The sequence below is a fragment of the Mauremys reevesii genome, linkage group 2, assembly GCF_016161935.1.
Source record: "Mauremys reevesii isolate NIE-2019 linkage group 2, ASM1616193v1, whole genome shotgun sequence".
In the NCBI taxonomy this organism is placed as follows: domain Eukaryota; kingdom Metazoa; phylum Chordata; order Testudines; family Geoemydidae; genus Mauremys; species Mauremys reevesii.
Window position 1 is genome coordinate 130,011,683 of NC_052624.1, and position 21,504 is coordinate 130,033,186.

At 37.8% G+C, this 21,504-nt stretch overlaps 1 protein-coding gene across 3 annotated transcripts in view; it reads right to left on the bottom strand.

Moving 5' to 3' along the window:
- Window positions 1–21,504, bottom strand: part of CTNND2 (catenin delta 2) — a 1,145,701-nt gene that overhangs the window by 12,444 nt on the left and 1,111,753 nt on the right. For all 3 annotated transcript variants that reach the window (XM_039524144.1, XM_039524145.1, XM_039524146.1), the window contains 2 exons: window positions 9,599–9,725; window positions 3,232–3,363 (listed from right to left, as the gene is read on the bottom strand). In XM_039524144.1, coding sequence (XP_039380078.1) covers window positions 3,232–3,363; window positions 9,599–9,725 — 259 coding nt within the window. The remainder of the gene's footprint in view (window positions 1–3,231; window positions 3,364–9,598; window positions 9,726–21,504) is intronic.

Sequence of the window (21,504 nt, forward strand, 5' to 3'; positions counted from 1 at the left end):
GACACATTTATAGTACTTTGAAACAAGAAGTCACTAGCCCAATGCCCTCGTAAGGGAAGGATAAATCAGTTATAGCCAGTCATCTGCCCCTTGTACTGCATGGTCTGCGTCTTTCATTACATCCAGCAGAGCTCCTCTTCTAAAACATAGTTCCAAGTAGTAAAGTTAAACATTTGTATGTTATACAAATACCAGCCAGTGTGGGAGTCTCCTGCTTTCTTATCACTCCCAGCTTCCTGCATGATGGAAGACATGACACTGGCATATGGGATGACTCCTTTGTATGATGGTTTCTTTAAGAAAAGCAGGCAGTAAAAGTTCCTTTGGCAATGGCTGGAGAAAGATATTTCAGATGCACTCCCTCCTTGTTTGTGTTCAGAATGCATTTTCAGGGCACCTGGAGTGTGTGCAGGCTATTAGATGAGTAAGCCTGAACACTGACATAGAAGGGAAATGGACATTCTTTAAAGTAAACCTAGAAAATGTTGATCCAGAAGATGCTTCTGTGCCTGGAGTGATTGATATAGGACACAGATGGTGATGCTTAATGTCAGTTCAACAGGAGAAGCCACGTAGTAAAAGAAACATGATCTTCAGAGCACAAATCTCATGAAAGCATATCAAAACCTTGGTTTCCCTGATCGGGAGGGGAATGGCTGAGAGTCAAGCTATGGTATTTATTTATGGTAGTCACACATTTTTAAAGAACATAATAGGTTTGTTTCCTTTTTAATTTGTTTCTTATTATTTTTACAGTTCTCAAAAATAGGCTAGTTGTGTGATGACCTGTAAATGTAGCAAGGTGTTATAAAAGCAGAGAGAGCAAAGGAAATCAATGGTATTTCAGAGCTGCTTAATTCATTAATAAGGATCTTAACACTTTTTACTCAATTGTTTATTTTATAGCTTTTCACTCTTTTCTGCAGGCTTCCCAGACTTCCCCACATATTCCCTTAGTGACAGGAGGCCAACATTACTATTAAAAAAAACAACCTATCAGGTAGCAACCAACAGTTCACAGGACATTGTCTGGAATTGTAACCTGGGAATGGCTTTGTAAAACCTGGGACAGTTGTGGATAAACGGGCATATGGATATATTGGTAGATATGCATGCTGCATACGTCAGTGGGAGAATTGCCTACATATCTTGCACTGAGCATTTTTCATTGCGCCACAGAATAAGAGGAAATCTATGCATCACAACTCCAACTTGGCAAAATATTCCTCTAAACCCCACATGCTCCTTTACAACCCATCCACGTACTGACTACAGTTCAGTGATGGATATGCAACATGTGTGCTGCAGGCAGTGAGGGAATCCTTACCCCTTGTTACAGGATGTAAACCCAGGCAAACAGGAGAACAGCCCAGTACAACAAAATATCTCACAACAAAAACATAAAGATTGATTTTATATTATTTTTATTGAAATATTCTTATCCAGTTTGCCTGGTTTCCTTTACATGTTTGTTGTCGCTTCTTGTTTCTCTATCACGAATGACAAATACTTTGTAAAGGTGATCTGTACATTTGTTACAATCAACAGTCAACATATACTAGTAGAATTATTCACTTCATTTAGTTATTTATAGGCTTTGCCTTCCTCAAATGGCTCTCATTTGATGTCAGACCAACTGTACAGGGTTGAGATTTGGCAACCTGAAAGAGAGAATGTGATTCATGAACTCCTGTTTCAAATACATAGTGCATGTACAGTACTGGGAACTACAGTAGACCTTTTAAATTTGACGTTGTTACTCATCTCTCACAAAGAGCCGAGTAGCTGGATAGTAGAATGGGTAACCTGAAGTTTGATGCAAATGCTTTATTACAAAGAACCCAATGAAAAAGCAGTTACAAGGGGGGAGGGAGAAATGGGGACTTAGGCACAACAGGGAGTGGAACTCAAAATGGAACACAGGGGATGGGGAAGTGCCAACCTCCATTCCTTAAAAAAACAGCAAACAAGGGGGAATGAGTGAACTAAAGTAAGAAAAAGAGAAGCCAGACATACTGCAGTAAAGATAAAAAAGAGAGAAGGGTGGGGAGATGAACTGGAAGAGAAATGAACATGGATTTTAAAAAGAGGCAGGGAGAAACAAGGTGAAAGATGTGTCATTAACTGCCAGAAAATGTCCTCCCCTCTGATCATTCTTACTTAGTATGCTTGCCTGAACTTTCATATACTTTTAAAAGGAAACCGTATCCTTTATCCTTCCCTACTGCCAAACTGGATTCTGACAAGCCTTCTTCATGGATGTAGCCAAGGTCCTGACAAAGTGTAACAATAGCTGAACACAGACCTGTCCTCCACAATCATGTCAATAATGACCTTTACAATGACACTGTTTGGGTGACAGGAAAAAGTGAATGGCAGCAATGTCACATCAGGGTAGGGTAGAACAACTCTATTCAGTGAGATTACAAATTATTCTCAGACATCCCAAATACTGAAAACTAATGTCAATTACAGTACCTTGCATGAACAAATGGCTTCCTCTTTGCTGCTTCCTCGTGTAATGGTCCGCTGAATTGTCTCCGAAGGCCAGAGGCAGACGTTAAGACTCCCAGGCTCTCAATGATTTGCAAAATCTATTTGTCTGTTTTTCCATTTCTTAGATCACTTCTTAGATTTCATGTTAATTCATCTTCTTGCATGTTGCTCCCTCCATGTAAACTCAGATGATAATCTGTAGGGTTTTGGTTACCAAGTACTGTACTGCACAGGAAATGCTGTATGAGCAATGTCAGATCTTGAACGCAAACTTCTGGATACAGATTGTAGCATGGGAAGCTTGGTATTGAATCAGCATGCTGATGGTGTCCCAAGCAACATTAAGAACCTGGCAGAGAATCCCGTCTTGGAATCCTTCAAGATCTCTACAGATAATGGTGAGGAAAAACACCCAGGCATCATGGCATCTCTACAGGTCCATGTTGTAATAGGATTAGATGTTACAAAGTACAGGGCCACTCCTGATTGTTGAGTATTTATTACATGTGTTGAGCTACCACCTAGATCAAGAATGTATACACAGCTCTGTATTCACATAAGAGTTTTATAAGGAGTTATACTAATACTATTCTTTTTACTTTCAATCTCATATCTGTGAGGTACTCAGACATCACAGAACTTGATCTTTTTCACTATTACAGTAAACTCAGCCAAGCCTAGAAAATGTGTCTATCACAATCAATTTATATATGTGAGGTGTAAGCACAATCTCACCTGTCATGGTGTCTTTCCTCGAAGTGTGTTCTCCTTTATTACCATGGTAAGCGGCATTTGTTCCAGTTGATTCATAGTCTGTTTTCCTTTCTTTTAGGCTGATCATTTCCCGAGGTGAGGCTGGGGCACTTGCTAGATAGTAAAAACAAATAATTTTTCTCCCCTCACACCACTGCAAGGACATCTGGGGTAAACAATTTAGTAATATTTACATTTGTTAATATATAGGAATTAAACTGTGTAAAGTGCATAGACAGAACTGGATTTGGAAAGGGGTTAGAAGTGCTGCTATTTCAAATATATGACAAATGTATTAAAAACTGAATTTCTGTCTGAGCATTTTGTTCCTTCTCCATTTACATGTAACAACTAAGATGATCACAATGGAAGGACATAAGCAGCAATTTTATTTTTCTTCATCCTTTCCATTTCTTTAATTTGTACATTTGACAACAATTTTGCATAATCAGGTTCACTTCCCCAGGTATCATCAGTTCCTCCTTTGTTGAAAAAACTTTTATAATGATTAACAGGGAGCAGAAAAACATAAGAGTTATGCTTTGTTTTATTTCTTGAAAATAAACAGGAACCATGCAATGGTTATGAGACAAAAAGGCATTAATACGGAAAATGTAACTTTAACTAAAAACCCAAGATATATACAAATATTCAGGTAAATGCGCAATACTTGAAAGTAACTCCAATAATTCTGACTCTAGTATTATGGGTATGATTATCTGTATATACAGCAATGACCATTAAAAAGTCAGCATCTACCAAAAATATAAAATAATCATAATAATTAATTCCTATTCCAGGTGATGGAAAAACAATGGGATTTCATATAGCAATTCTTTTTAATGGTGACCTCTCTGTCTTTCTGACTATACTGGAGTAACATCATTTAATTAACTAAAGTAACTAGCAAATGCTGAGGGTGGACACTGTATTTAACTGTATTCCTGACTGCACATATCATTGTAGTATTTAGATGACAAATATGTTAGTAAAGGTTTATGATAAAGTGTTAATAAAATAGAGATATGTTGGATATTAGGGCAACAATTAGGACTTGTTAACTTATTTCTTAAACTTTTATTTCCCCCAAACCAGTTTAAGAATAGAGGTTTTTTTCTTCTTCCATTGAGACCCCTATTACCAGTTCTAGGGTCTTGCTCCCAAAGATAAGAAAAGTTTGATTAAATAATTCTGGGGGATAATGTATTTTCTCAGCCTTTGACAAAAGTTAGCCTTATAACAAATGAATGCCTCAATACAGTCCCCTAAGGTACTCTGGGTGTTGCAGGGCTCTGCAATTCCCAGTACTTTATAGATTCCCCAAGTCTGTATATCAGTTTAAGTTTTCTAGCAGGAAGAATAATTTTTTCCCCCAATTGTTACTAGGCATTTACATTTCTACATGCAACCAAATCCAACTAGTTCTGAGGATTTTTAGTTTCACTTATTCAAAAGCACTAAGAATCTTTAGAGAGGAAGGAACACAAATAAAGAGGGATTCCCGCTCCCAGAGCAATGATGAGAGGAGGCTTTTCTTTTAATAGCTTGGATAATGGCAAGTTTGCTCTTTGTTTTAATGACTGTTTAAAAATCAGGCCCTTTTTAGGGAAAAATAATGTCACATAGTTCTTTCTCTTTCACTCTCTGGCTGGAAATCCAAAAGAATATCCCTTCGGGAAAAATAAAACTGCCCCACATTTGGATACTGGGCAGCTCCACTTTTATGTGTGATGAAATCTAACCAGAAATCAAGGGTTTCTTGGCCAGCAAGGGACTTGCAAGGTTAAATCTTTGTTAAAAGGATGTCAGCAATATTCTCCCTAGACGCTACCAGCAAGAAAGCTGTTGTATTATCACGGTGGACTTGGTAAGGTCTCTAGTGGTAAATGTCTTTTTGATTACTGATAAACGTATGGCAAAATGATCGCTACTGCAGTCAACGCTTACTCCAGCTGGGAGTGAATGACCATCACACACAAAGGGGGCTGTGGGGAGGTGAATAGTGTCCTGCTGTTATACCTGTTAACATGATTTTCCTGAGGCCCTTCTTGCTGCTTCACAATTTTAAATACAGCAAAACCCACAGGTTGCATTAACCAATTCCCCAAACAGAAAAAAGAAGCCTCTAACTCGAGGTGCTGTCCTAACAACTACTGTGCAACTCCTTACCGAATACTTTCTGTATTATGCAACATCTTCCCTTTTCACTCTGTATTTTACCCCAAGAATCATGGGAATCTCACTGAATCTTGCTTTGGAGATCAGAATTTTGATCCAAACTGGGTAAAGTCAATAAAATATGTGTGAGGGTCTCGTTGAGAAATTCCAACACCCGTTAAACATCCTGTTTTTGACGGGGGGGTTGGGGAGGACAGAATTAAGCTTCTGTTCCAGATTTTAATGAATCAAGGGATTTTATACCTACATATTTCAAATCTGGGAACGATGATGACGGAGGATCACAGTCCATGTTGATACTGAACTTCCCATTAAGCTCTAATGTTACAACAAACGCACGCCCCATTTTAAAGTCTTCTTATAGTTAAATTTTCAAAAAAGCTCAGATCCCATTTAGGTACCAAAAGAAGTGAGGAGATTTTCAATAGCTCGGTCCCTTGAATGATGAGTTCTTTTGAAAACTGGCCAGAAGTGTCACAAAGGGACATGAACTCTTGAAAATCAAGCTGTTACATGGGTGCTTACATGGGACCCGAGTTCATTTGAAAAACTGATCCCCAAAGTGCATACTGAACAATTCAATAATTGCCCCTGATTTGTTATGCAATTTTGGTCCCCAAAATCTATTTTTTTTCCCAGGCATACACATATGCAAGTTCCAATGAAATAAATGAAGGTTCTGTATGTGTATATTGAAGGCAGAATGGCTCAGTAATTATCTACTCTGGATTAGTAAACATGGGCAAAACACCGGAGAGAGAGCAAAATGCAAGGATTGCATTTGAGCAGCACCGATGCCTAATGAATGCGCTCTCTTATAAAAACAATTTTCTCCAAGTATTGGTATTTATTTTTTCCATTTTGATCTCAATATCAGAGGAGGTACTAGCATTTCTTCTCATGACACAAACTTGAATACATGGACATAAAGGCAAAAGCTTTGGGCCTCACAAAATCAATACACACCAGAGTGAGAGTTTAGTTGGAAAGTTTCAAAATAGGTGAAAAAAATTAATGGGAAATGTCAATGAAAAACAGAAATCCTGGCTCCACTGAAGTAGATGACAAAGCTCCCTTTGACTTTAATAGGGCCAGGATTTCATTCCAAGGGTTTATCAGAAAGTATTATAGATTTAGACTGAAAAAAATTGGACCAATCAAGTGCACTACCCCAGCTCTTATCAAAGAAATGAAGTAAAGAAACACTAATGAGAGAGAAAGCATTATATAACACTGGGGTATTGGCTTGCCACTCAATGTTCACTTAGAGACTTCCCAGCACGCCTTAAAAGTTTTCTACTGCTTAGGAAACAAAGTGGATACTTATGGCTGATAACATGACAATGCTAAAACAAGAATTAAGATTAAAAGTGAGTTTCAGTTAAGATTTTTATGTAGGGCACAAGTATAACCTTTACATTTGTTGCTTAGTATGTTATTTGAACTCCACCCCTTTAAGTATCTGGTTTAATGAAGGCAAAGCACATTGACAAAATTTCCTTTCCTCACATTTAGAAAAGGTGGCTGGTATATTTTCAGTCTGATATTGTAATAGCAATGAATAATAGCACATTCATGTCCTCCTTACCATGACAAAAAGTGGACATTTATAATGATTGTGTCCTTTATTTTTGAAATTGTTCTGCTCACTACTTAAATTACGAGGACAGAAATTTGTTCTCTAGTCTCATATCTGTTCTTTTCCTGTGAGGCTGGTATTGTTTTACTAGAGTTTAACCTTTAAAGGATATGTTAATGCATAGTAAGGTTTTAGAAAGAAGATTGATGTTTGAAAATGGTTCAGCTTATTATACTGTATTATTTCTATAGTTTACAAAAAAGATCTGTAAAAACTCATGCACAAACCTTAATCTTTGGTCATTTCCTCCAGCAGTCCTAATTTACACTGTATTTTTCTTGTTAGGATTAAAGTAACAAATCTGCATCGATTCAGAATTTTGATTAAATTTTCACCCCCTGGTTGGGACCCCTGGATTTAAGAACTATTGTTAAGCAGATGGCTGTGCTTACGTATCTATTAAAACTGGGGATTGCTCTTAAAGCGATTGTCAGCTATCTATCTAGCAAGATTTTAAGACTCTGACATCATCAAAAAGACCCAATCAGAATCAGAATATGGTTTTGGACAACATGAGTCCTCAGCCAGAATCTAACAGGACAACATACAACACATAGCTCCAAAGGGATGCTAGGATATTGCTAAGACATCAGAACACTAATGATCATGTTAAGCATGCTGCTTTTTGTACACAGTCAAATGATAAGACATAATTGTCTGTCCGTTCCCTGTAGGAACTATATCTATTCACACCTGTGTGAGCAACAGCTCTCCACCAATTATTCAAATCCACAAGTGGACTCCTGCAAAGTTTTTATTGGAGGCATTCATGAAATTGTCTGTTGACGCTGGACTAAGAAACGCTATTATGATTTACGGTACTGACTTTTCGGGGGTGGAGGGATGGGGTGGGGTAGAGTCCTATATGTTAGACAAAGTTAGATTCCCTCCTTGAACTGAACAAACAACAGAAAGCAGGAGATACTTGGAGTCAGATGTTCACCGAAAACTCAGGGCCAGATTTTTCAAGCACTCAGCACTCACAATCAGGGTCAGATTTTCAAAAGGGCACCCATCTAGGTGCCTGTAGGAAGAGCAGATTTTTGAAATGGCTTAGTACTCAGCCATGACTATGGGGATACCTGTGGCCAGATTTTCAAAATAGCTCAGCACGTTGCCCTTGTAGATTGAGACTGGCCTCCTAGATAGTTAACAGACATCAAAAAACAATCACTTCTGCATTAGGGTGTAAATAGTTTAGCCAGACATATTTTACTGCTCATATCCCGGTGACTATGTGGAACAACTTGCACATGAGGAGTGATTAATAAGATTGGGACTGTTCATCTTAGAAAAATGAATAAGGAAATGTTATTTATCCTTTCACATAACACAAGAACCAGGGTCACCCAATGAAATTAATAGGCAGCAGGTTTAAATAAAGATAAGGAAGTATGTCTTCACACAATGCACAATCAACCTGTGGAACTCATTGCCAGCGGATGTTGTGAAGGCCAAAAGTATAACTGAGTTCAGAAAAGAATTAGGTAAATTGGTGGAGGTTAGGTTCATCAGGGGCTATATGCAACCCCACACTCTGGGTATTCCTAAACTTCAGACTGCCAGAAGCTGGGACTGCACAACAGTCCTACTTGATAAACTGCCCTGTTCTGTTCATTCCCTATGAAGCATCTGACACCAGTCACTTTCAGAAAAACAGGTTACTGGGCTAGATGGACCAGTGTTCTGACCCAGTATGGCCGTTCTTATGTTCTTAATGACAGAGGCTTAACAGAGCAAGCAGTCAAATGCAAAGTGAGAGGCTGATAGGATTTTATTGTGTTTATTTTAAAAGACTTTATTTTTATGGAGGATTACTTTCATTTAAAGTAATGACATATTTTAACTTGGAATAAGTGGAGGAAAAAGAGGCCTGAATTCTATATGTGAAAACTGAATCGATTCCTCTGTGTAAGACAGAAATAATTCTACAGTGGATGAAATAGCATTTAATGGAAGTTTATATGTTCACCGCATTGATATTAGATGTAGCGTTGCAGTCAATCCTTCTGCAAATATATCCATAACGAGATGCTCAGTTGGTGAACGTTGGTGTAGATCCATTGACTGGAGTGGAGTTATGATGATTTACACTAGCTGAAGTTCTGTCTAACAGTATAAAACATATATAACAAATGAATTTGTGGTTTCTATGACTAGTAAAGCAAATTACTTGGAGGCATCTGAGATGGGGATCTTCCCAATGCTAACAGTAGGCCCAATGGCCTGGGAAATTTTCACTTTCCCAATCAGATAATCTTAACTGGCAGTGGACAAGGAAAATAGTGAATGGACACTCACAGTAAAAGATTACCCTGAATAGTCGGTCTGCTTTAAATTTCTACAAGGCATTGACACAAATAAAAAATATTCCTGTATACAAAGATACACTGATAAGAATGAAAAAATTTCCCACAAGCTCCCATCATGACTAATAATGCATCTAGATGCCACTGATGGTGCTTAAAAATGGAAAGATGACATTACTAGATTACTTCTCTGTTTACTTCAGCCCTGGAAGCATGGTCTTACCTGAGCGATTATTAGGAGACATGCGCACTGGTGAGATGGAGGGCGTGCGTGATGAAGAGTATGGTCTTTGCCGATCCCGCTCTATTGTTGAAGATGAGGCTACAAAGTGATACTGTGACCATCCATCCTGCATGAGGACAACATCAAACATTGGGACAGGTTTCAGTGAAAAAGATGCATATATACAATACTCCATTAAATGTAAATAATATTTGTATTTAATTAGTGTTTTCACTAATTATTATGAATACTCAGTTACAGTAATTACATATTAGCTCACAACGGCTACTCTGTTCTCCAATGCTAGGCTGCTTTACTCTGCCTAATTACAGCATGCCAACTATGCTCAGTGCTGCAAAATATAAGATGGTGCTCAGGGTCTGTCCACGCAACAGGGTAATGTCCTCTATGGGAGCACGGGGAGGTGCGATTTCTAAAGTGCACTGATGTGTTGCACATTAATTGGTCTGTGGAAATCCTGTTGGAGCACTCTGAAAGTTCCCTGATATAATGCTGTTAAATCACACTAGGGAATTATTAGTGTGCACCACTAGGGTCCACGTGGACCAATTAATGCACAACATGTTAGTGGATTTTATAATGCCACCCTCCATAGTGCACATTTTCCCACTGTATAAACAACCCCCCAGACACTACAATGTATCCCCCAAAACACCTACAACAGACACAAAGACACAATCCCTTTTAGGGCTGTGCAAAATTATGTAGAATTTGAATACAATTTTAGGTGTTTTCATTCTGCCCTTTTCCACACCACTACTTTTCCTGGAATGTCATACAAATGATAAGCCAGCTGTGAAAATATGCAAAAGCATGACATTTTGTCTGTTTTTACAGTGTAAACATTTTTTCCTCGAAAACAGTTCTATTCCAAAGAACATTTTAATTTTGCAAGAAAATGTTAAATGGCTAGATGAGCATTCAAGCCTTTTGAATTTTGTATAAATATTTCACACACCCTCTAGTCTAGTTAATACACTGAGACTGCTCAGCTGTTTGTTCATAACTGGGAAACAAGAGTAGGTTCTTTATAGTGTTTTATTATAATATAATGCCCATTTTCCCCAGCACTGTTTTCTCTAGGGTGCACAGAAAAAGTTGCCCTCTGTATTTGAAATTGAAATGTGTAATGATATGAACATTTCTAAGTTAGCTGCTGTTCAAGTTCATATTACTGAAAATGACTTTATTTGTTAAGGAGTCAACCACTGGGGAGCCTACAGCTGCTTTATGGTCTAACATAACATAACATAAATACTAAACAGTAACATTTTTCTTAATTAATTAAACTAGCATGAAAGCATAATGAGAGCTAAAATGGCTATTTGTAGTTCTGATATTGGACTCCATTATATTATTTCAGATGCCACAAAATATTTACTGATGAAATATCTTTATCATCTGTAAATCTTGTGCCAAATCTGTAATGTAAGTTTACCAACTTGGGCACAAAATCCACTTGTCACTCCTACGATAACACTTTACTTAGCCCTTGAAAAAAATGCTTTCCAGGGACCTGATCCAACTCCCATTGACCTCAATGAATATTGGGTCAAGTCCCAAGTGAGGAGGCAAAAAGAATTTTGCAAGGCTCATATAAGTGTGATTAAAAATATATATTATAAAACATTGTTAAAAACTGGCTCCAATTTCCCTCTTAATTTGGCTATTTTGCTATATGAAAAGTAATTGCCACCACCTGTACTTTCAGAACACTCTGCTGAGGAAAAGTGGTGCTGTTTTTCTTTTTTAAACAGCAAAAGCAAAGAAGATGCTTGCTTATTAGATTTCTAGCTATACATAATATTGATAACTTGAAATAGACACACTCAAGTTACAGTTAAAAGCACTGAATGCACATCTCCTCCCTCTATGTTGTTTGCATAGTGCATTGGTAAGTGGCTGTGTGTCAACTGTGAAATTACAACACGTTTAAAAGGAAAATTAAAAGAGTGAAATTTGGGTCATAGCTTTTGAAGATGGGTCCATTATTTTCATTGGAGTGGCTAGCTCTAGAGCATTTGTCCATATAGGAAAGTGATGTTTGTGCCTCTTCACAGGATCTCTATGTCCCCAGGCAGTGAAGGGCCATATAGAAAATGTAGGGAGAAAAATAGAGACCCAATAAAGAATAGTAAGAATTACTAGAAAATGTCAGTTAATCCTTATTACCAATGATAAGAAAGAATTTTCTAAATCCAATCAATCATCTCCAGCAAGCAGATGACTTAGAAGTGTTTATAAATCCATTGTATGCCCACATCTTGAATATTGCATGCAGATGTGGTTGCCCCATCTCAAAACAGATATATTGGAATTAGAAAAGGTTCAGAAAATGGCAACAAAAATGAGTAGGGTATGGAACGGCCGCCTTATGAGGAGAGATTAACAAGACTGCAACTTTTGAGCTTGGAAAAGAGACGACTAAGGGGGGATACGATAGAGGTCTATAAAATCATGACTGGTATGGAGAAAGTAAATAAGGCAGTGTTATTTACTCCTTTACTCCTTAGAAATGTTCATAACACAAGAACTAGGGGTCAACAAATGAAATTATATTGGGCTAGAAATGATCAGAGACTGCTTCCACCTGTACAACGAGCACACAAATTGCGGTGCATACAGCCCTTGTTAGAACCTCCTTATCGCCATCTCTGTGAGGGATATGGTGGAAGGATCCTTAACCAAACTATGCAGAGCTTCAAAAAAGTGGGTGCTTCATAAAACAAGTTTTATTATAAGGAGTGTTTTTTCCCAGGTTTTACTATGATGGGTGTTTTTGTTAGTTTTTTAAATCCCTGTCCACACTGCACATTGAAAGTGTGCCAAAGCCATGCTGGCTACAAGCCTGCTGGAAAATGACTAGTAAGTACAGTTCTAATCCTTGTGGAGACAAACTTTCAAATAGCAATAGCAGGAGGGTGTTTTTGTTTTGTTTGTTTTTTAGCACAGGGAAATTCTACATGACCATTGTTTTTAACCTCCTCCTTTCTCTCTCACACACACATTCACACACATAGACAGAGAAGAGTGTTATTCTCACTATAAAATGGAGACAATGAATATTAAAAAATGAAGGTACTAATTGTTCTTCAAACCTTTTAAAAAATTCATTTAATCCCATTTAAAAATCAATTAACAATACTAGAGGCTTTAGGATCTTAAATGTTCTGTGCCAGCTGAAAATGGCACGTTTTGTTTCATGTTCATCCTGTATCATGACATCTCTCTGAAGTATCTACAACTGGGGTTGAAGTTGCTCTCAGCTGAGCAGGGAAAAATGGCAGCTTTCTGCTTGCTTACTGCATCGCATACCTGAATCCTTCTGTAAAAGCAACAAAGAATCTTGTGGCACCTTATAGACTAACAGACGTTTTGCAGCATGAGCTTTCGTGGGTGAATACCCACTTCTTCGGATGCAAGTGGTGGAAATTTCCAGGGGCAGGTTTATATATGCAAGCAAGAAGCAAGCTAGAGATAACGAGGTTAGTTCAATCAAGGAGGATGAGGCCCTGAATCCTTCTAGCATTCTACTGGAAAGTGAATGTTACCCCTCCCTCCTGTACAGTACCACAAACTCGCCATAGCAGTGACATCTGGAGCCAGTTGGGTGAAGTTCCTTTGGCACTTCAGAGAACACTAAAAGTTTCTTCAGGCATTACGGTGGTTCTCAGCAGTGAAGGGGTTACATCTAGTTGTAGCTGGACTGCCAGAAGATATGAAGCTTGGTTGTACAGGACTTATTCCCCTCTATCCCCCATTGTTTTTCTCTCTGCTAAGAGCAGCTCCACCTATAGGTGCTTCAGAGACTAGAATCTGAGACTCAAAGTGCAATTTCAGTTGACAGTGGAACTTTTAGAATCTCCAGGATTGCAAGGCCCCAAATGCTTTTAATTCCTCTTTGATTTAATATAAATGCATAAATAGACAGAAGGGAAAAATCTTAGAGCTCTGGGAGACAGATGTGATTGATGGGGGAAGACTGGACTTGGGGCTAATGCAAATAAATGGGAGTCAAGAGATCCCATTCTAGGCTCTGCCATGGACTCTGTCCCTTACGCTCTGTGTGCCTCTCAGTTAAAGACACTGGGCTCAATTCTCCTCTCACTTAAACTGGTTTTACTCAGTGCAAATCCATTGCTCAATGGAGCTACTTCTGATTTACACTGAGGTAAATGAGAACAGAATGAGGAACTATAATACCTTCTGTCACACAGGGTGTTGTGAGTTATAATTCATGCATGTTTGTAGAGCACATTAAAATCTTCAGCTATAAAGGCACTAAAAGTAAATGCAAAGAATTAACAGAGTATGGGCTAGATACTCATCCAGTGTAAACTGGCACAACTCTATTGAATGATTTCAGTGGAGCTATGAAGATTTACACCAAATGAGGGTCTGTCCCTATAGTCTGTCCTATGTAACTGTTGTCCAATATCTACACACGTTAGAGCCTTTGTTAACAAAATTGGTCCATTTTTTAGTCTATCTGAAAATGAAAATAAAAGTTTTACCATTTCAATATCAGAGCAAAAAGATAATAAGGAGCCTCTTATACCAGCCCCCCTCTCTCTCCCCCAACTCCTTTATTCAAAATCAATCTACCATCACACTTGGTTTTACTGGAGCGCTTCAATTTTTGGTACAGTGAAACAAAGTTATCCCAAACATTAATATAATTATAAATATTATTATGAGCTCAGATTGCTTTTGATTAGCCAGATTACAGTAGATACCACTGTCACTGGATGATAATGTTCAAATAGTGCTTTCTGACAGATTTTTTGCATGTGTCTGACAGGCCGCCATAATACCCCAAAAGCTGAATACTTTTAATAAAATCTATCCGTAGCGCTCATCTGCTCCAACAAAAGAAATTTCTTTCCATTTTTAAGGTAAACAGTTTCTAACAAATTCATTAAAACTATTCCCATCAACAATTCTAGAAGCTATTAATGTTAAATATTTCAACTAATTTTTAAGAGCCAAAAGGGAGTGTGTTGAATTTAATGCAGAAATAAATACCACCTGACGTGCTGCTTGCTTTCATTAGTTTGTTTCAGCTCCAGTGCCTATAATGACATTTAATTAAATTGATTTGGATACTTAAAGGTACAGTATATAAGGGTCTCCTAAAGAGAATAAGTGCTATCTTCAAAAGCAAAGTCTGTGTGCAAGTGTTTTTCAGAAACCAATCTGCCATCAGCCTGATGTACCAAAGGAAAAATAGGACAAAAAGATTTGATAAACTGGAAAGAAAATCAGTGTAATTCTGTTATAGAGGGGATGCCATTGTTAACTGCCAACAGTTAGTTAACAGGTAGCAACTGTGCACCTAAAGAAATCACAAATAACCAAAGTAGGGTAATGTCATATCAGCCCTCAGCAGCTGTTCAGAGGTTCCACATTTTGCACTATATTCTGATTATGCCTATAATGACTATCTATTTTTCCTAAGCAATATGAAGGCCCCAGGAGAAGGCATGTATTTATTGCAACTAGATCAACACTGGCATATATTCAGTTATGTGTTGTCAGGAATCTGGCAGCGAGTAACTTTTAAGTGGAGAGCTACGCATAACAGTTGTGGAGAAAAACAGAACAAGAGTTTAGAACTAATCATTTTTCATAGGCTTCACGCTTGTGCCAGTATGTCATCTCTCTGCTCAGCACTGAGTCATTACGAGATTCAATCATTCTCCTCTGATCCGCAGCAGGTGATTATTTTGTCTGGTATTAGGTGTATTCATGTACTATACGTAAGATTAAAAGACTATGTCAAATGCCTGTTTCAGCTTCTTTAGTTCTTGTTATCTTTCAAAGATACGTCCCGGTCAGGGAGAGGGTATATAAACCCAGCTACTTCAGCCTGAGCTGGCCCCCTTCCCACACCTGACTCAATCCTGATTTTAGTATGTACTGTACAAACATAGTGAAAGATAGTCCCTGCCTGCCAAGAGGAGCTTACAATCTAAATAGACAGGACAAAGGGCAAGATGGAAGAGGGAGAAAATGATTTTCCCAAGGACAAAGAGCAGACCAGTCGTGGAGCTGAATAGAACCTGTAGGCCTTGCTGGAGCCCTAGGCATAACTAACAGTATGAACCGAAGGCTGTCAACCAGAGTGGTCCTGGTCTTGGCAAAATAGCAACACACTAGGTATTAGCCAACCAAGTCAGCATATTCCTGACCTGAGGGGATGGTACAGAAGCACTCACAGCTCTCAAGTAACTACATAAACAAATTCCCCAAGAGTGGGTATAAGAAAAACACTGACCTCTCATAAGATATGGATGGAATGACAGGATAGTGGATGAGGTTGTTTCATTTGAACTAGCAGGTACAAGATAGAAGGATGGTAACTAACAACATATGGAATGTAAAATGTATCGTGTTTCTATCAATGTATAATAGGAGAAGACATAGGAGGGGCAGCTTTGTACTGGCCTAGAGGACAGCATCATGTTATGTTGATCAAACTGGTACCTTGTCGTGAGCACACATGTGTTAGTGTACCTGTAACTCCCATGGGGCAAAAGTACCATGCTTTGTCAACAATAAACCTGACTATGCTTTTCACCACAGAACAGAGCTTGTGGTCTTTCTGTATGAGTAACATCAAGGTCTGCTGAATCAATGCGCTGCGCTCTCTGCTAGTGCAGATACCATCACAGCTCCAAGAGCAGTGGCACTAGCAGCATTAACAACATTGCAGCACTAGCAACACTTAGCAACATTAACAACAGAACCAAGTTCTCCTGACTTTAAGTCCAGTGCCCGACCTACTAGACCACACTGCTGCTATTAGAATCAATTAGCAGCAAAATCCACACAACATGGTTTTAGAACTCAGTTTAGTTTGATTGTACAGAAGTTAAAGATTCTACTCAAGTTTAATCTCAAGTACCGTCTCTTAACTTTCCTTGCTGAGATTTCAATGTCTAATTTCCGTTCACCTCCCAAAGTAAAATATTATTATAACATCTAATAACATCCTCCCAAAAATGACATCACACCACTGGGCAATGCTGACTGGCTTTTGTTTTGAGAATATTCATATAATACTTCTGTAAAATTTACACATGGAAGCATATCTCTGAGAATCCCATACTATTTCAGCAAACTGTATTCTAAGCGGCTTAATCAAAATCAGAATGTAGTTATTTCAGCTGATCAGAAGGAAGAGATGCTGCTTATTTACTGGCAGAAATCTACCATTTTTGCAAGTTGTGCCGTTTCCTGGCCCTGATTAGTTTAAAGGTTCATACTAGTATAATCACTTCTTAGTTATTTCTTAATAGTCTTGCAGTGTAAAAATCCCTGTCCTATGACTAGTTGATAATCATTAGCCAATCAGGTGAGTGATTTGCATAAAAGTGTAGGGTTTTCAATAATTGCAATGAATATGCAGATATTCGACTCTTATTGGGGCCTGTACTCTGATTACTGCCTTCAGAATTACCAAAGTGTTTGTCAGAAAGAAAGACACCAACTCCTGTGGTGTCCCGGTACAGAAGAGAAGAAGTAATGACAACAAACATCATACTATGAAATTACTGAGATAGAAACTATTTACAAAATATATATTTTAAAACTTTCTAACATTCTATTTCCTCCTTCAGGCCCAATACTGTTCTGCCTGGAATCAACAGGAGTTTTGCCATTCAACAAAGCAGGATTGGAACCTTCTTCTCGTTCCTCTTCTGTGCCTACGAGCTAGCATTTTGCTATTGTCATCTTATTAATTATAAATATGACATTTCCTGTAATGATATAATATGGTAAAATACCAGGGTAAGCACCTATGAAAGAACTACACCCAGCAAGCTGATGTTAGAAATAGAAAGTGATAGGGTATATGATACCGTAACAAACAAGGGCATTATGTTGACTGAGCTTACTTTGGAACTCAGCAGGAAATTGCTCTCAGTTGTTGGTGCTGCATCTTTTTCATGCTGAAGCTTTGTTGTCAAAGTCAAGTCTCATCAGACTGATACAATTCTGGACATCTTTATCATTAGTATCTAATATCTTTGAGACCCCACTAAATATCAATTAAAGATAATGATGTCAGATGGAAATTGTGATTCCCTGCATTCCGTAGTTAAAGAATGTACCATTTAAAAAATGAATGTACCATTTAAAAAATATAAATGTCATCATTTTCAATAAGCTGGTCATATTAATACAATGAAGTCATTCTTAAACTTCTCATATTCAGAAGGAAAAGTCCTAAGGTCCAAGAAGGATGAACATTTATTGATCTGTTTGTATTGTCTCAACAGAAACACAGAAGTAGTAGAGCATCCTTAAGCTCGTTATATTGACCTGTTATATGAGATACTCTGAAGAAATGGCTTTGTATTTTCAAATGCTTGGGGTAAAATGAGAGACAATTATAAAAGATACATAGAGGATTTTTATTCCCAGGATTTTGTCGTTTAATATCAAAATGAGAACTCAAGATTTGTTATTGAAAAGAGCAATAGGAAGCATTCAGAAAGATTTGAAATGCTCCCAATTTGGACACTTGTAGTTCATTTTTTGGTTAACTACTTTGGGCCAGATGCTGCATTACATTATGTCAATATAAATCTAGAGAAACTGACTTCAGAGTACGGAGGGGAATATCTGCAGGTCTGCCAACCCCAATTGTCCAAAAATCATGTCACTCCCCCAAAATAATCAGATTTAAAAATTAATACATGTGGGGTTGTTTCTTTGCCTTTTTGTTTTTGAGACTTTAGGATTTATGTTCTCCAGCTTTTCTTTGCAATCATGAGGGCTGAAAACATACTTTTAAAAAGAATGAAAGCTGAGATTCCTACTTAATATCATTACTCCAGGAACTTGGGTTTCAGAAAAACACTAAATATATGTAAATCTGTTAATTAATTGCAAGAGTTTTTAACGCTATATTTATGAGAGCATGACTGTAGTGGTCAGAACAAAAAGAAGAATGTATTTCCTGTTACTTGCAACAAAAATGTTATGGGCCACACCTATGACTGCCCCGGGCAGATATGCCAGTGTGGGAGAGTGGCACAAAAACTTTCCCCTGGTTCTCCTTTCACACACCTGTAATTGGGGAGCACAGACACTGCCCCCGGCATGCCTACCCAAAGTGTTGGGATGATGGTGGTGTGCTCTCTTAATCTGCCCCTGTGTACCAATCAGCATAGCTGGCAGCGTTGTGGGGAGTGAGCAGTACACTCTGTAAATGGGTGACTGAGCTGTTGCTGTAGTCTGCATTTCTCTAAAGCCCGATAAGGAGTTCTCTCTAAGTCAGTCAGACTCTCTGACCTTGAGGGCTACGTTTTAAAGGTACAATCTAACTCAAGCATTCCTGAAAAGGAATGTATAAACTTTGCACAACAATATTTCCATTCTACGCTCTGACTATACACAATTGACTCCATCCTGTGGTTGTTATTCAGCCAGAAATTCCCAACGTGAAGTTAAATAAACAAATAACATTTATAAATGTGCAGTTTCTACACATCACAGAAATGTCAGCCTCTTTAAGAATCTGGTAATGGGAATTTATATTAAGGAAGGAAGGGCGAAAAAGATTCCTAGGTCATACAATCATTTACTATAGCAAAACTGGAACTGAATAAGGATTAATAAGCACTAGGCAGGCTATTTCTCTGATAAAGTGACATCTTCAAAATCAGTAGTTTACTTCTTTCATTTCTATATAGGATTTAGTGCTCCCAGCCTCTATCTTCAAGACTCTGAAAGCAAGATTCATTAATTCTCAGAATGTCAACATCCCATACCTCAAGAATTATTAATGCATTTTCTGTGTCTTGCTTTTGAAATTATTATTGCAGAGCCTCAGATTCTAAGCCCTGTTGAGATAGTTGGCCACGTTTTTTTCTTTCACTGTATCTCAAATGATTTTGTCCAGTTCTCTTTCTTTCAAACACTCTTTTACTAGTGTCATCAGCCATATGAAACAGAAGTAACCACTGTGGGCATTATTTTAAATCTGAGCTCCTGAGGTTAGTTGTGAAGGATACACAATCAGTCTCTGATGTATCAATAACTTTGAAAATCCATCTAAGTGAAAAACTGCTAGATAGCTGTGCTCAACTGCCTTATATGCTGTGGCAGAGGAAGGTTTCAGGAAATCAGTCAGGCATCACTTTACCTATCCATAATTAATTATTGATTTCCTGTTGTGTGAGTATGATGATGACAAGACCTAATCTAATGAATAAAACAGCTGTAAGAAAAGGTAACAAGGTGTGAGGCAAAGCATGAAGAACAAGACGTCAGACATAATAGGGTTCATTATTCATTTTGCTGATGTTATATGCAGCTAAATAATAAGCCTTTCAAAACACTGCAATAAAATAATAAATGCATTTTTCAAAGTACTGTAGTACCGTTTCATATACCTCTCAGAAAGGAACAATGGCTATAGTCTACTGTTCTAAAAGGCATGGCAGCATTTGGCACTTGGGCTAGCATCTTTGCCTTCCATGTTTTTTGCTGCATGAGATGTGTTAGCTAGAATTTAAATATTTAATGAGCAGAGATTATTTTGACTAATATCTAATGCAGACAACAGGCACTTATTTGATGTTTAGTGACATTTTTCTTCCAAATGCAAAACTTAGACATCTTTTAACATGGATATGCAATAAAGTGGGAAATTTAATCCCTAACATGTGGCTACAGAAGTCAGGTGTGGGACATATGTTGTTCTATTCCAAACTCCAGGTCAGTAGATAAACTCAACCCTAAAGTACTTGCACAGACCAGAACCCATAGAACACCTCTCTCATTTTACCTGCAACACCAACAAGTAAACCAACATGCTGTTCTACTCCACCTCTGGACATAAAATGTGATAATATCAACAACATGACAAATCTCGTTTAATCGAGGAGCTGAAAAAAACAAACTGACCCCAATCTTCTGTCATCACCTATTCCCCAATGGCGAGGAACACATTAGGAATGGTTACAGTGACTGATCAAAAACCATTTGGGTTTTGTGCTGCTTGGAGAATAGTGTTCCAGTTGAAAAATATGATGATATGTTAATTTATATGTAGAGGCACCATAGAATCCTGTGATCCAAACAAGCCTTCTTAAAAATTAGTACGTATGCTCATGCTACAGTAGGTTTCGGTTCCAATAGAATTTTGCAAGAATACAGACTCTTTCTGTTTGGAAAACTGAAGGACTGTTATTAAATGATGTGCCCATAAACACACACATATTTGAACACATAATTTAAGCACACACCTGGACATTATTAGAGATCACCCTAAATGAAGAGCAATATGTAGTCTGTTAATAAAATATTTTTGGGAGTTTTCAAGTCATCCAACAAAAGGTCCACCCTGTTAACTCAAGCTTATAAAATCGTCAGACCTTGTACCTCCAACAACTACTTTCTTTAAAAATACCTGGAGTATCAATAAAAGGACTGAAATTTACTTAGAATGTAGAGACTTGGCTATGATATTTTTAGCAAGAAAAGGTAGAAATATCCAGACCAAGCAAAAGCTGAATGTTTTCACTCACATTTCACATATTCAGGTGCACTGGCAAAATCCATTCCTCTGAATGTGAACCACATCATCTGATAAATGAACTAAGAAAAACAGAACTGAGTGCTGCTGCTAGTTCTCTTTCCCAGTGTCCTCCAATGACAGACATCTTTAAACTACATCTGTATTCTGGTACCAGTCCCTAAATCTCTATTTCAATATGGTGAACAAGGTAACTAATAAAATGTACTTCCACAGCAATTTCTGCATCAGCAATTATTAGATCATGTTGGACACGAAAGAGTTGAAACTAGGTTATCAACATACAAGCTTAACATTTAGTCAATCAGACTGCTTGGGTTGAATTTACATTTTC